At 39.1% G+C, this 12842-nt stretch overlaps 1 protein-coding gene across 4 annotated transcripts in view; it reads right to left on the bottom strand.

The window, feature by feature from the left end:
- Nucleotides 1-12842, bottom strand: part of GPATCH2L (G-patch domain containing 2 like) — a 57429-nt gene that overhangs the window by 32456 nt on the left and 12131 nt on the right. For all 4 annotated transcript variants that reach the window (XM_030319634.1, XM_030319630.1, XM_030319632.1 and 1 more), the window contains 2 exons: nucleotides 5640-5704; nucleotides 994-1170 (listed from right to left, as the gene is read on the bottom strand). In XM_030319634.1, coding sequence (XP_030175494.1) covers nucleotides 994-1170; nucleotides 5640-5704 — 242 coding nt within the window. The remainder of the gene's footprint in view (nucleotides 1-993; nucleotides 1171-5639; nucleotides 5705-12842) is intronic.

The following is a 12842-nucleotide window of genomic DNA, read 5'->3' as shown; positions in this document are numbered from 1 at the left end:
TACAGGCCATCTTAAGTTGTTCTCCCTATTCCTCTTTGTGTGTATTTTAAGTGGTCCATAAAGAACTTTCAGAAATGGTCACTGAAATATTTGATGGAAGTTGTTAAGGTAGCAAATGTGTGCCTAAGCCCGGCAGTAATCTTTACCAAGAGCCCACTATTTTGAGAAGGACTTTCAATCACCCAAATTCATCTTAACAAATTGCTATAGGAGTTTATAGCTCTGAGCATAATTCTAATCACCAACAGATGCCCAACTATTACCTGATAACGGATTCCTGGGAATCTTAGAATCATAAATTTATAGAACTAAAAGAAACCTCTGAAACAGTCTGTTCAATATCACAGTGTTTTAAGTAATGACCCTGAAGTCCCAAAGAAATGAAGTGATTCTGTCATAGTAACCGAGCTAGGAAGACAGTACCAGACAGTATTATCACCACAGTTCCTTCTCTCTTCCCTGGGCTCTTCCCACTCTACTTCGCTGCATCAGAAGTAAAGGAAAAGCAAAGAGAAAGGATGTATTTGTGTGAAAGCCCAAAATAATAAAATAATTTAAGGAAATATTTTTAAATCATCCAATTAAAAAATGTCATTATACCTTGTCTGTGAATGTTCTTACTGAAATCTGTTCTCTTCCAAGATCCAATACTTCAGGCTCCCACTGAGCACTCCATAGCTCATCGGTTTCACAGCAGGTAAGCAGCAGTGACACGCTGCTAGGCTTCCTAAATCTGGCACAAATGGCAATAGCAAGCTGAAGGAATGCCCTGCTAATAGATATCCCAAGAGTCTCCACGGGTTGGATTTATGTACGAATGGAGAACCTCAAGTTTTAAGACTCACCCTTGAATCTTCTAGAAAAATCCCTGGACTAGCTCCAAAACTCAGATAGTTAATACATGCTTAGAGGCATGAATATGCTTGCCATGATGATTCTCCCCAAAGAGAACCATAAAAGTGTGAAGTATAGTTTGGTCTCCTCAGAACTTACCTCTTTGAGCTGGTCGAGAAGGTAAAAGGAATGTGGAATCGGAAAGTTTATCCAGTCCAGAATCCATTCTTTCCACTTCAGAGCAACGATCAGGAGCCCACTTGGGCAGAAGATTAGGGACAGTGAATCCTGGGACACATTCTCCCTCATAGAACCAATCGCTTTGCTCATCATCCCCTAAAGTAAAGAGATCATAAGTTGGAATTTTAACATGCTCTATGGAAAACCAAATGCAAGGATTTCTCAGAACTATAGATTTGATGATACCTTTTAAATAATGTCAAAGTACAAAAAAACTGTTTTGAACCTTCTTCTTGATCCATATTATGATGGAAACTAGAGTACCAAACTAGTTTCACGTAAATGAAATACTGTGTTACACTGGACTACTTTTGATAGTAAAAAACTAATAAAGCTACCATTTACTAAACCCTTACCACCCTATGAGGGTCCATGCTAAAAATCTGCAAGCATGTTATCTCTTCTAAACCCTACACTAATTCCAACTTATAAATAAGGCAACTAAAGTGAGAGAAGGCAAGGTCAAGTTAGTAAATGATGAAACCAAGATCTGAACCCAAAGCGTAACTAACTCCAAAGCCTTTAACACAAAAATAAATTGCCTCGTATGTACCATTCTGTGGTGTAAATGGACTTGGGAGTTCAAAGCCCACAAATGTTTCTTAATTCAAAACTAGCTACTCCTGAGGTATTACATTTGCATTTCTCATAGTAGGTTAACAAAAAATGTGTACCCATACCTCATTTCTTTCTTGGTACCCTGACATTAATGGGACAGAAAATCATCTTGACACTAGCAATTCAAGTAACCAGGAAAAAAATAACCACAGAGACAAGCAATATAACCTCCCAAGATCTGTCAAGAAGTTATACCATTCAACCAAGGCCAAACTCGTCATTAGTGACAAAGTCAAGACTAGAGCCATATAGCCAGACTCTTAGTTCAAACCTCTTTCTACTGGCTACAATGACAGCATCTCAGTTTGCAAGAGACCTTGTTCCCACCCACAAAGAGTAGTAAGACTGATAACTTCATGTCTACCATCCCATACTCCTTTCAAAATACCAAGGATGAAGGGATTCATGACAAGAACATCTAAAGTGTTCATAATGCCTTCATTCTCTAATGTGTGCCAGATCCCAGGGAAACTGCTCAGGCCATGTTAAGCACATGAAGTATCAGATTCACGGGCCACTTACATCCATGGTAATGATAACTCTTAACTCATTGTGGAGATCTCTAAAAGGGAAAATGAAAATGCTCATAAAGAAGTTACTCAAAGTGTTCCCTTATAAAAGCATACCATCAATGGCTATTTCTCCAGAACAGTGGCCCTCAACCTTCAACGTACATCAGAACGACCAAAAACGGTTGTTAGAACACAGACTGTTGGGTCCTATCCCCAAAGTTTCTGATTCTGGTCCAAGCAGGATCAAAAATTTGCATTTCTAACAAGTTCCCTAGTGATGCTGCGCTGACTTCAGGACATTTTGAGAACTACTGCTCTAAAAGCATCTTACTAAACCAGGTGCATAGATGGATGAAAGATAGGCATTAGAATTAACAATGATTAGTTTCTCTGCATGTGAATATATTAATTCCTTTCTTATTCATAGACACTCCTTACGCCATTTATTAAAACAGTATATTTAGCTAAGATAGTATTTTCTGATGACAAATGGCATCCCATAATGGCATTTTTTTTTTGATACTCAAGCATTCACTCAAGATTTTTGACAATACAAAAAGGGCTTCACTGAACCAAAGGAAACCTTGTGAAATCATTTAGACCAGTAGTCCCCTACCCTGGGCTCCTGTGGATGCATGATGCAGCAGCTCCCCAGAAGAGTACTGCCGGAGAATAAGGAAGAGGCTGATGGGTCAGGTTCCAGAATTCCTGCTCCTCTAGAATCACGCTTTAACCAAAACAGGTTATCTGTTTCATAATCTGAGGTTCTATGTATAATTCTGTTTGAGGGAGAAAGAGGAGAATTTTCCCCTTTTCTGAGTTTCATAATAACCATTTATTAAGAGCTTACTATATGCCAGGCAATGTGTTACCTACTATAGTTGCTAATAATAAAAAAAATTCGTACCTTGAGAAAGCCTCAATGGAAAAGGCACACATCTATGAATAAAGTCATATGGTAAGCGGTAAGAAAGTACAGGGAAAGAAAGAGCAAGGGTTGGTTCTAGGAGATGATGCCTGCACAGACTGTGACATCCAGCCAGATTCCCTCCAGGAAATGTGCACACACTTAAATGCAGTAATGGAGACTTCAATAAGGTGACTATTTACAAAGGAGTAGATAGTATTAAGAGGAACCAATAAGGGATGGTGAAGCACCCTGGAGCCAGCCCGGCAGGAAGTCTTTACCTTTCCTAGACCTGAAGCAGCAAGGAGAGAGAATGGTTACTAGAGACCAGAGAGAAAGCTTAGGTTACAGAAGACTGCCAACAGGGGTGGTGGCCTTTGGCAGAGGAACACCACCACTGCCAACCAGCAGTCCAACAGAAAGGGAGCCCAAGAAAGCTACAATCCAAAGTCGCAGACTGTATTACTGTCTCCAACTCTTCGCTACCTCCCTGTGGTAACACACATCCATGCCTTCTGCCTTTACCCACAGAATTCCAGAGCCTTCCCCTTCAGGCAGAGCATACTTCCTCCTCCCACTGACATAAGGCTTGTCATATAACTCACTTGGGGTAGTAGAACATTAGCAGACATGATCCAAGCAAAAGCTTTTTTAAATATGGCTTGGTCGCCAAGCTCTGGTTTGGTCACTTAGCATTCACGTCTTCCACCAGGAAAAGTCCGTGCCAAGAACAGTCATTGCTCTTCCAGCAGAGGTCCCAGGACAGGATACACTGAGTAGATAGATACAAACCTAACTTAAAGCCTGGAGACCAGCTGAGCCCAGGTTAGATCAGCTGAGCCTGAGCCAACACGCAGCCCCATAGCAAGAAATAAGTGAGGTAAACCCCTGAAATTTTGGGGCTGTTAAACAGTATTACCATAATAAAAACTTAACAAAATTCACTCAGTCTCATTCACCTTCCTCCCTCCAATCTTCTGCTAATGCCTCCTATTGGCCAAATCCAATAAGAAATTGAGGGGGAAAAAAACAACCCACTGACACAGTCCATAAATATGCCCTGGAGGGGCAAAACGAAAACTGTCTAGGTGGATGACCAACCGGTCAAGAAAAGGTGGGGATGAGATTTCTGGCAGAGACGCCAGCATAAACAAAGACATGGAAGCAGGAAATGACATAGCTTTGTGCTGAGAACTCTAAGTATCCAAGTATCACCAGAATGCATGAAGTTGAAGCAGAGATAGAGAGGAAAGCTAGGGCTATAGAATATTCTAAAATCTTCCACGATAAAGCAAGGAATGCTTATTAGTAAAAAGGTTTTCCGAAGGCCTGAAACTTAATCTGTCATAACAGGTCCACACTTTCTTACACCTCTGTATAATTATATATCATAATCTTTAAAAGACACATTATGATACTTCATAGAACAGTATAAAAGCAAAGAAAAAGAGCAAAATTTGTATACACTAGCTCATTCAAGCAAAGACAAAAGAATCAAGACCCTAGTTGCACCCAATCTGGGAGTATATACACACAGCCTCTAATGACACCTAGCTCCCTCAGAATCCGAAAGGGACAGAAATGTATTCACAATAACCTCCATTACAATAAGAAGCTCAGCAACCCCATCCATGCCCACAACTCTGAGGTATGGGGGAGATAACCTCCCGCAATCTCTTTCCAAAATCAGAACTCGGATCCGGAGTCTCACGGTCCCAGGATCTCTTCTGGATCAGCCTAGACATGTAGCCATTGTGTTTTTGTCCTTTGATCACTTAACCCTTGAAGAAAAATCACTGGATCCCAGAGCTAGAAGGGACTTTAGAGAGCTACAAATCCCTTATTTAGATGAAGAGAATTACAGTCCAAAGGAGCTATATGAAACTCTTATTGGAACATAGTTAGTATGGTCCTAAGCAAGTGTACCCAATAAAAACAAAGTCCCAAATGACTGTTTAAGTTGTAAAAATAAAGAACTGGTAATTAAATTATACCAGTCTTATCCACAGTGTTCTATACTGAATTTCAGAAGTCTCACCATTAGAAAGAAGATGTTTTCTAGAATATATTCATCTAGAACACTATGATCATTTATAAACAAGGTTATAAAAATAAACTCTTCCTATGTAAAAATAAGAATGTCTTAATATCCAATGAAGGAGCTAATACAGAAGGTATTTTTTGGTTCTAATTAAAAGCAACTTCCAAAAGTCCTATCCTTGACACTATCCCCCTAATCCGCTATCCCCCTAATCAATGATTCTCAAAGTCTAAACTACCTGCATGAAAATGACTGCAGGTACTTGTGAAAAATTCAGATTCCAAAAGCCATACCTAACTAGATCTATTTGATTTGTAGGACCTCCGAATGTGCAGTTTTAACAGTTCACCAGGTGGCTCTTATATGCCTTAAAGTTTGAGAACCACTGCCACAGACAACCACCATATTCTCAGTGACTTATTCCTATAATCATTCGAATCTTCCCAGAAATACTCAACCAACATCCCAAAGCTGGGATCAAGATTACCTTGCCGTCCTTCATCATTGGTAAAGAGCCCTGTGTCACTGCTGCTACACACACTGCTGGTTTCACTGAAAAGAGACAAACACAAGAGAACACATCAGATCCTGTCAAAACCAAAGCAGCGTCCATTCTTCAGGTTTTCAAATCAAAACATCCCATTTGCCTAATTTCACTCTGGCTCATTAGCCAATCAGAAATTAAATTTCATAATTAAGCCACAGAGGAAAGCTTATTTTCCTGTAAAACAAAACCTAGGGAAACTTCCAAAACTTATACTTCTATTTCAAAATACTTAAAAAATACCAAAAGTCACTTTGTTAGGTTAGCACTGGAGAGTTATTTAGTGGGGCACCTGGGTGGCTCGGTCGGTTAAAGGTCCAACTCTTGATTTTGCCTCAGGTCATGATCTCACAGTTCGTGGGATAGAGCCCACATCAGGCCTTGTGCTGACAGTGCTGACGGCACGGAGCCTGCCTGGGACTCTCTCTCCTCTCTCTTTCTCTGCCCTTCCCCCACTCACTCTCTCAAAATAAACAAACTTAAAAAAAAAAACTTATTTATTAAGGCTCACAAAACTAATCTCAACTTGGTTGGATGTATTAAACAACACAAATTTACCAATGATTTTTTTTTTTTTAAATACTGTTAACTCTCGGTTTCAAATGAAACTGTCCAACTCTAAGACATGTAGCATCTCTCAAGTTTTGTTCCCATTCACAAAGCGGCAAACAAAAATCCATGAACAGGAAAAAAGTCAGTACGACCAAAGTTACATTTTCTAAATTTAATGTCTTCCCGATATGAACTGGACACAACAAAATTCATTCTCAAAACAGAAGGTTAAAAATAAAAAGGTATAAACAAACTCCATTTGAAGCCAATGAAATACAACTTTTGCTCTGTAGACTTCTGTTCAATTTGCTTCATTTTCTGAGCTATTACTAACAATTGATTCTGCCTCTTCTGATGCTGCAATGTCTTGGGCCTAATCTCCATTAAATTTGATCTGGTTCAGGAAAAATTTCCCTATTCTTTACAATTTTAGCTATTCCCTTGATTGGGAGTGTTTCCTTCCAAACTCGCCATTTTTTTTCACCTACTCTAAAAGATGGAAGGAACCAGAGCAAGGAAGAAACATTCTTATCATACTGCATAAGCAATAGGCTTGGCAAAATCCCAGTCTACATTTCTGGATCAAAAATGTGAAAATATTTTGTATTTTTGCAACATGTCCAAATATCTTGCCAACACGAAATCCTTAAACTGCTGATTAAATTAAGTAGCTGTGCTCTTTCCTCGCTTAAGTTTATCTCTGAAGAGATCCAAGAAATTTGCTGCAGCAAGAGCCAATAAAACATAACTCGATTTATTTAAACGTTCTTTCATTTTCTTTTCTTCTGTACTGATAAGTGAGAACTTTCTCGGGTGTTGTCGTAAGAAATGTGTCACAAAACTATACTACTGGATTCTGATGGATTTAGAATCTTCAAGGAGCTCTGTGGGTAAAACCAGAGGCCATCCTCCCTGAGCACTGCACCCTTCCTACTTCTGAGTTAGAGGAACTGTGAAGTTAGTGGTCTAACTCCCTTGAGTTCTACTACACAGTCTCTCATATTACCACTTTATTATCCTCATCTGGCCTCAAAGATAGACCAAATTTGATATTATTTTAACTCCTCTTCACAGTAAGCAGGAAAAGCACATTAAAGTATAGAACAGATACGCTATCCCATCAGCACATTATATATACTTTATTAGTTTGCAGTATCACTAACTGAGATTTAGGGGTCAGCACATGACAGCCTGCACCTATTTTAGCCTGTGAGCTAAGAATGGTTTTTACAGCAAAAAAAAGAAATCAAAAGAAGAATTTTGTGACACGTGGGAATGATATGAAATTCAAATTTCAGTGTCCATAAGTAAAGTTTTATTGGAACAGAGCCACAGTTATTCATTTACATATCATCGATGGCTGCTTTCACACCACAACTTCAAAGCTGAGTGGTGGCAACATAGAACATATCACAAGCAAATCCCTAAAATATTTACTATCTGGCTCTTTACAGAGGAAGTTTGCTGATCCCTACTCTACATGTACAAGTTCTACTCTTGAGTATTTACCATTATAAAATTTAAACTGCTTGCTTTATTACAAAATCTATCAATTCTTTTCCCCATTCATTTCCAGCCACCTGTAAGTACTACAAAATACAGTGCTCCCTTGATCCTTTTTTGCACGGATGCCGTTCTCTCCTCGTATTCTAAACCAAGGGGGTAAGCTCAAAGAAATCTGCTGGATCAAGAAAGGTGCTGGTAACCTAAAGCCTTCGTGTCACTATATCTTTTCTATTTTTGTCGACAGCATTTAAGAGGACTCACGGTTTCTGAAAGAGCCTGGATTAAACATGTCTATAAGCTTTCTGTATATAGTTAATTCGAGGAATGGCAATGATGTTACAGAAATATCACCAGGAGTTTAAGACTATGATCAAGGGAGATAAGCATTTTCTTCACAGAGAAAATAGTTTGTCTTACAGCATGGTTATGACATAAAAGTATCACCAGTCTACTGGTATCTGGAAGTAACTAGTACATTGGATAGCATCTGCTAATTCTATTTATTCCCTCAGAAGAACTTGCATTGTGGAAATCTAATCATACGTAAGAAATTGTTAGCATGATTTGATGAGAAAAAAGACAAAAGTGGGAACTTCGTGGCATATCTGCACATAAACACTATGATACAGCATGCAAAAATGTAGTGCTAGCTAGAAAGTAGAAGCAAATATTTCCCCTTCCAAATTAGAAGACAAAGTTGTCCAGTCCTGAAGACTTCATTCACTTCTGGCTCTGAGATCTGCTTCGAAAAAAATCAGCTTAGTGAGATTTAATAGCGATTTAGTCAACTATAAAATGTTAATTTATGGGGTGCCTGGGTGGCCCAATCGGTTAAGCATCCGACTCTTCATTTCGGCTCAGGTCAGGATCTCACAGTTCGTGAGTTCGAGCCCCACATCTGTGCTGATGGTGCGGAGCCTGCTTGGGATTCTGTCTCCCTCTCTCTCTCTCCCTCCCCTACTTGCTCTCTCTCTCTCTCTCTCAAAATAAATAAAAATAAACGCTTTTAGAAAATGTTAATTTAGCTAACTAAACAGAATGTTTAATGGTCTATTAAAACTAAGCTACCTTTCAATAAACATAAGTTTCTTTTAGCACCTTTGTAGTTCACAAGGTCAAAAAGTTAAAAGGTGACAGAATCCTACATGTTTTTCCTATCTCAAAACCTTCAAATTTGTTTATAACTTTTTTGCCATGAGCCTTTTTACTAGGCAAGGAGAAAAAGCTCTGCTCCTGATTTTTGTAAGAAAAAAGTGTGATCCTACCTTTAGTGTCCACTCTACTTGTGGTCCTCTGAAGTTTAGTCAGGAAGACAAAAACTCAGCCTTTGTTAATCTTCAGAAAAACTACACAAAACCCACAAAGATAGCAGGTGTGAAATCTCATCTTTTCCTAAAATGGCAGCAACTCCTATAGGCAGCAATGCCTCCTGTCTTTGCTTTGGGAGCTGTTCTGGACTCCCTGTTCTCACATGGTTCTCACCTATAAATAGTTTGCATTAAAAATAAAATCCTCCTAGAATATTTCTAAAATTTCTAAAAATGTATTAACCCTACAAATAATTTATACATCATTCAAAAAATTCAAAAAATTAGGGCAATTAGTTTCTCACAGCAAAAGGAGGAAAAGCCCCCTCCCCCATTTCTCCTAAACTTCTACTCATTCACTTAGTAAGCACTGACTATTTACCATACACCAGAAACCACTCTACCCAGTCCTAAAACTAACAAAGAAACGTCTCAATAACAATATAAAGGTGTACATTTTATTTTTTATTATTTTTTTTTAATTTTTTTTTTCAACGTTTATTTATTTTTGGGACAGAGAGAGACAGAGCATGAACAGGGGAGGGGCAGAGGGAGAGGGAGACACAGAATCGGAAACAGGCTCCAGGCTCTGAGCCATCAGCCCAGAGCCTGACGCGGGGCTCGAACTCCCGGACCGCGAGATCGTGACCTGGCTGAAGTCGGACGCTTAACCGACTGCGCCACCCAGGCGCCCCTAAAGGTGTACATTTTATAAGAAACCTAGTCTAAACCACGGGAGAAGGATGTGAAAAGAATGCTTTCCAATGAATAATACTCTGCAAATAAGGGGGTGTGCAAGCCTACAATTTAACCATGTAACACTGAGGAAATCTCCCCATCTTAGAAATCAGAAAACACCTCAAAGTATTTCTATGTGAGTAAAAACAGTAATAATGCATCACACTTCTCTACAGTGGTTGTCCCTAAAAAATGTTCCCAGACTGAATTCAGCAGCATAGCCACCATTTTAAATAAGACACAAATAAAATTAAAGCCTGGGTTTTAGACCACCAATTGTATTACCTAATTATTATTACATGTTAGAAAAGAAACCAAACCACATCGAGCTGAAAAAACAGAAGTGTAAAGAAAGTCCCACTAACCTGCAGTTCCAGAGGCTTCCCTCCTCCAACATTGTATTATGAACACTTTGAAACATATGAAAAGGTTGAAAGAAGTTCCAGTTACCACTCACACTCCATCACATCACCTACCGCACGTCACACACTGCAATGAACATTTTGCTTTTTCTGTTTTATCACACATCTATCCCTCTAACCTTCCTGCTGGGCATCTTGGTAATCCAAGACACTCTTGGTAGACCAGATGATTGGCATCCACTCTCAGAGAAGGAGATTATCACAGGAATCAAGCCTAATAAAACACTATTGATACCCATCATCCACTTGAATCATTGATTCCAGGGCAAACACTCTGAGCTCAATATTGTAAACCTTGGTATGAACTTTAAAATGCTTTCATCTGAATTGCTCTTCCTTCCAAGTTCTGAAAATGAACCGTTTGCCCTTTTGAGGAGCAATTAAAGGGTATTTTTTCAAGTTGGCAAAAACTCTCAGTTACAAAGTTTTAAAAACTACAGTATTTTTATTCTATAGAAGAGATCAATGTTTTGGCCTTACTAAGTTCTCTAAATCTGAAACTTACGCTTGTTGGTGAAAGCAAAATCAATCAAGTGAAAACCCCAGATCAGCACCTAGAAACATCAGCAGTAGCTCTCGACTCAAAGCAATTTTACCCCCTTCTCCTCACCCCCACTCCCACCTTGCACCCGCGGGGTCATGTGGCAATGTCTGGAAACATTTTTGTTTGTCAGGACTTGGAGCAGGGGAGGGGGGGTTGGTGTCCTACTGGCATCTACTGGGTAGAGCGTTGCATCCTACAATGCACAGGACAACCCTCACAACAGGTAATCATCTGACTCAAAAATGCCAGTAGTGCCAAAGGGGAGAACCCTCGTCTATAGTGATAAAGTACAGGATGAAGCGGGCAGGGCATCTTGTTAAGGAAAACCACTTCAGAGAGGAGGCTGTGCACTTTTGCTGGATAAAGCCGGCCTTCAAGGACAGAGGTCAACATCCCATAGTAGCAACAATGCCATTCTTTTGCCAGGGCCTCAAAGAGCCTGAGGCCTCTGGATCCCAGGAATCACGAGAAGGTAGCTGGACCTTCAGGCCAACTGGTAGAACTGAAACTACTCAAGAGTTGTACAGATCACTCCTCCCTGCCCAGCCCAGGCAGAGAGAGGAGAGAGAGATCCAGGCTTGGAAAGAGGGTAAGATCTTGCTCATTTCAGTCTCCCCAATGCCTAGCACGGCACCCGGCACACAGCAGGCATTCAGCAAATGTTACATATGGAATGAACTCCTTCAGATCAGCTGCTGCTTCCCCTTCTATGGCCTTCATGCCGTATCACTTCACTTCTCTAATACTATTTCCTGCAAGGCTGTTCTGAGGATGTGATGATATGAGGTATGTGAACCCACTTTGTAGACTCTAGAATCTTATACAGAACCAAAGGATGAAAGATTCAGAAGCTACCTCTAAGGTGCTAATTCTCATATGTCTCCAATATTATTATTTTAGCAGATGATAGTGTTAATTCCCTGACAGTCTTTTTATTAAATAGCAATCTAAATTCTATAGGACTCTCAATTATACTCCAGTAAAGAAAAAACAACATTCTATGGGACTTGAATCTGTTCTCATTTTGAATGGAAAAATAAATGTGGCTTATGAAATCTAATATGTTCTCTATATGGGGCTTCATCCAAGAGAGGGAGACACAGCTCTCAGTAGATATCCAAACCAGAAGTGTCTCAAGAAGGGGTTTGGTACTTGAGTGGAGTTCCAGAAAATTATTAATAAGAATTATTAATAAGAAAATTATTGATAGTACAAAAGTATTAGATAACAATTCTATATTAATAATTTTAATCAATAATTTTATAGTTGTTTATTAATAATAATAGTTCAAATCATTAATAGAAATTATTAATACAGAATTCATTATTGATTCAAGTAATATCATTTACTGAGTTCTAGTACAGGCCGGGCAAAGTACTAAGAGCTTTACATTCATTATTACATTTCTTCTACTGCAAAACTCTATGAGGTAACTATGTCAACCTCATATTACAAGTGAAGTAGTGAAGCCTCGAGAGGGCAAGCAAGTTGCCCAACATTACATAGCAAATAAACATCAGAGCTAGTACGGTGTATTTCCAAAGTCCATGAGCTTGCTGAATGGCTGCCAAAACATGGATGGTAAACAGATTCATTTACCAAGTAATTCCACGTTTCTCTCTTCATGAGCTACTTTTCAATTCAGCACTTCTCATTTTCATTCTCCTGAAAATGCTAACAGATTAACTGAACTTGGAAAAGAATGTTCCTTTGCTTTTTGCTAGTTAAAACATTCAGACACAGCTGAAACTCTATGTTTTGACTCTAACTATATCAGCTAAAAATGCATCAAACACGCTGAACACCAAGAAAACAAACTAGGGACTCACTTTGGAAAAAGCTCTCCATCTTAATGCCATATTTTGAATTTTAAAAATAAATATTCACCTTCAGTATACATACTTACAACAAAATACACTCTCAGTTATCTATACCTTCGCTTGTCCTTAGAGTTCCTGAATGCCCTTCCTTTGAAATCAAAGTAAAAACATTCCCCCAAATTCTAGGGACAGATACTCTGAAAATACCATTCCTGAATCTAGCTTCACACTAAGTCAGGAAAAAATTCCAGAAGATG

Source organism: Lynx canadensis, chromosome B3 (assembly GCF_007474595.2).
Source record: "Lynx canadensis isolate LIC74 chromosome B3, mLynCan4.pri.v2, whole genome shotgun sequence".
Classification (NCBI taxonomy): Eukaryota; Metazoa; Chordata; class Mammalia; order Carnivora; family Felidae; genus Lynx; species Lynx canadensis.
The sequence above is the reverse complement of the archived record's forward strand: the minus strand, read 5'-3'. Positions and strand labels throughout refer to the sequence as shown.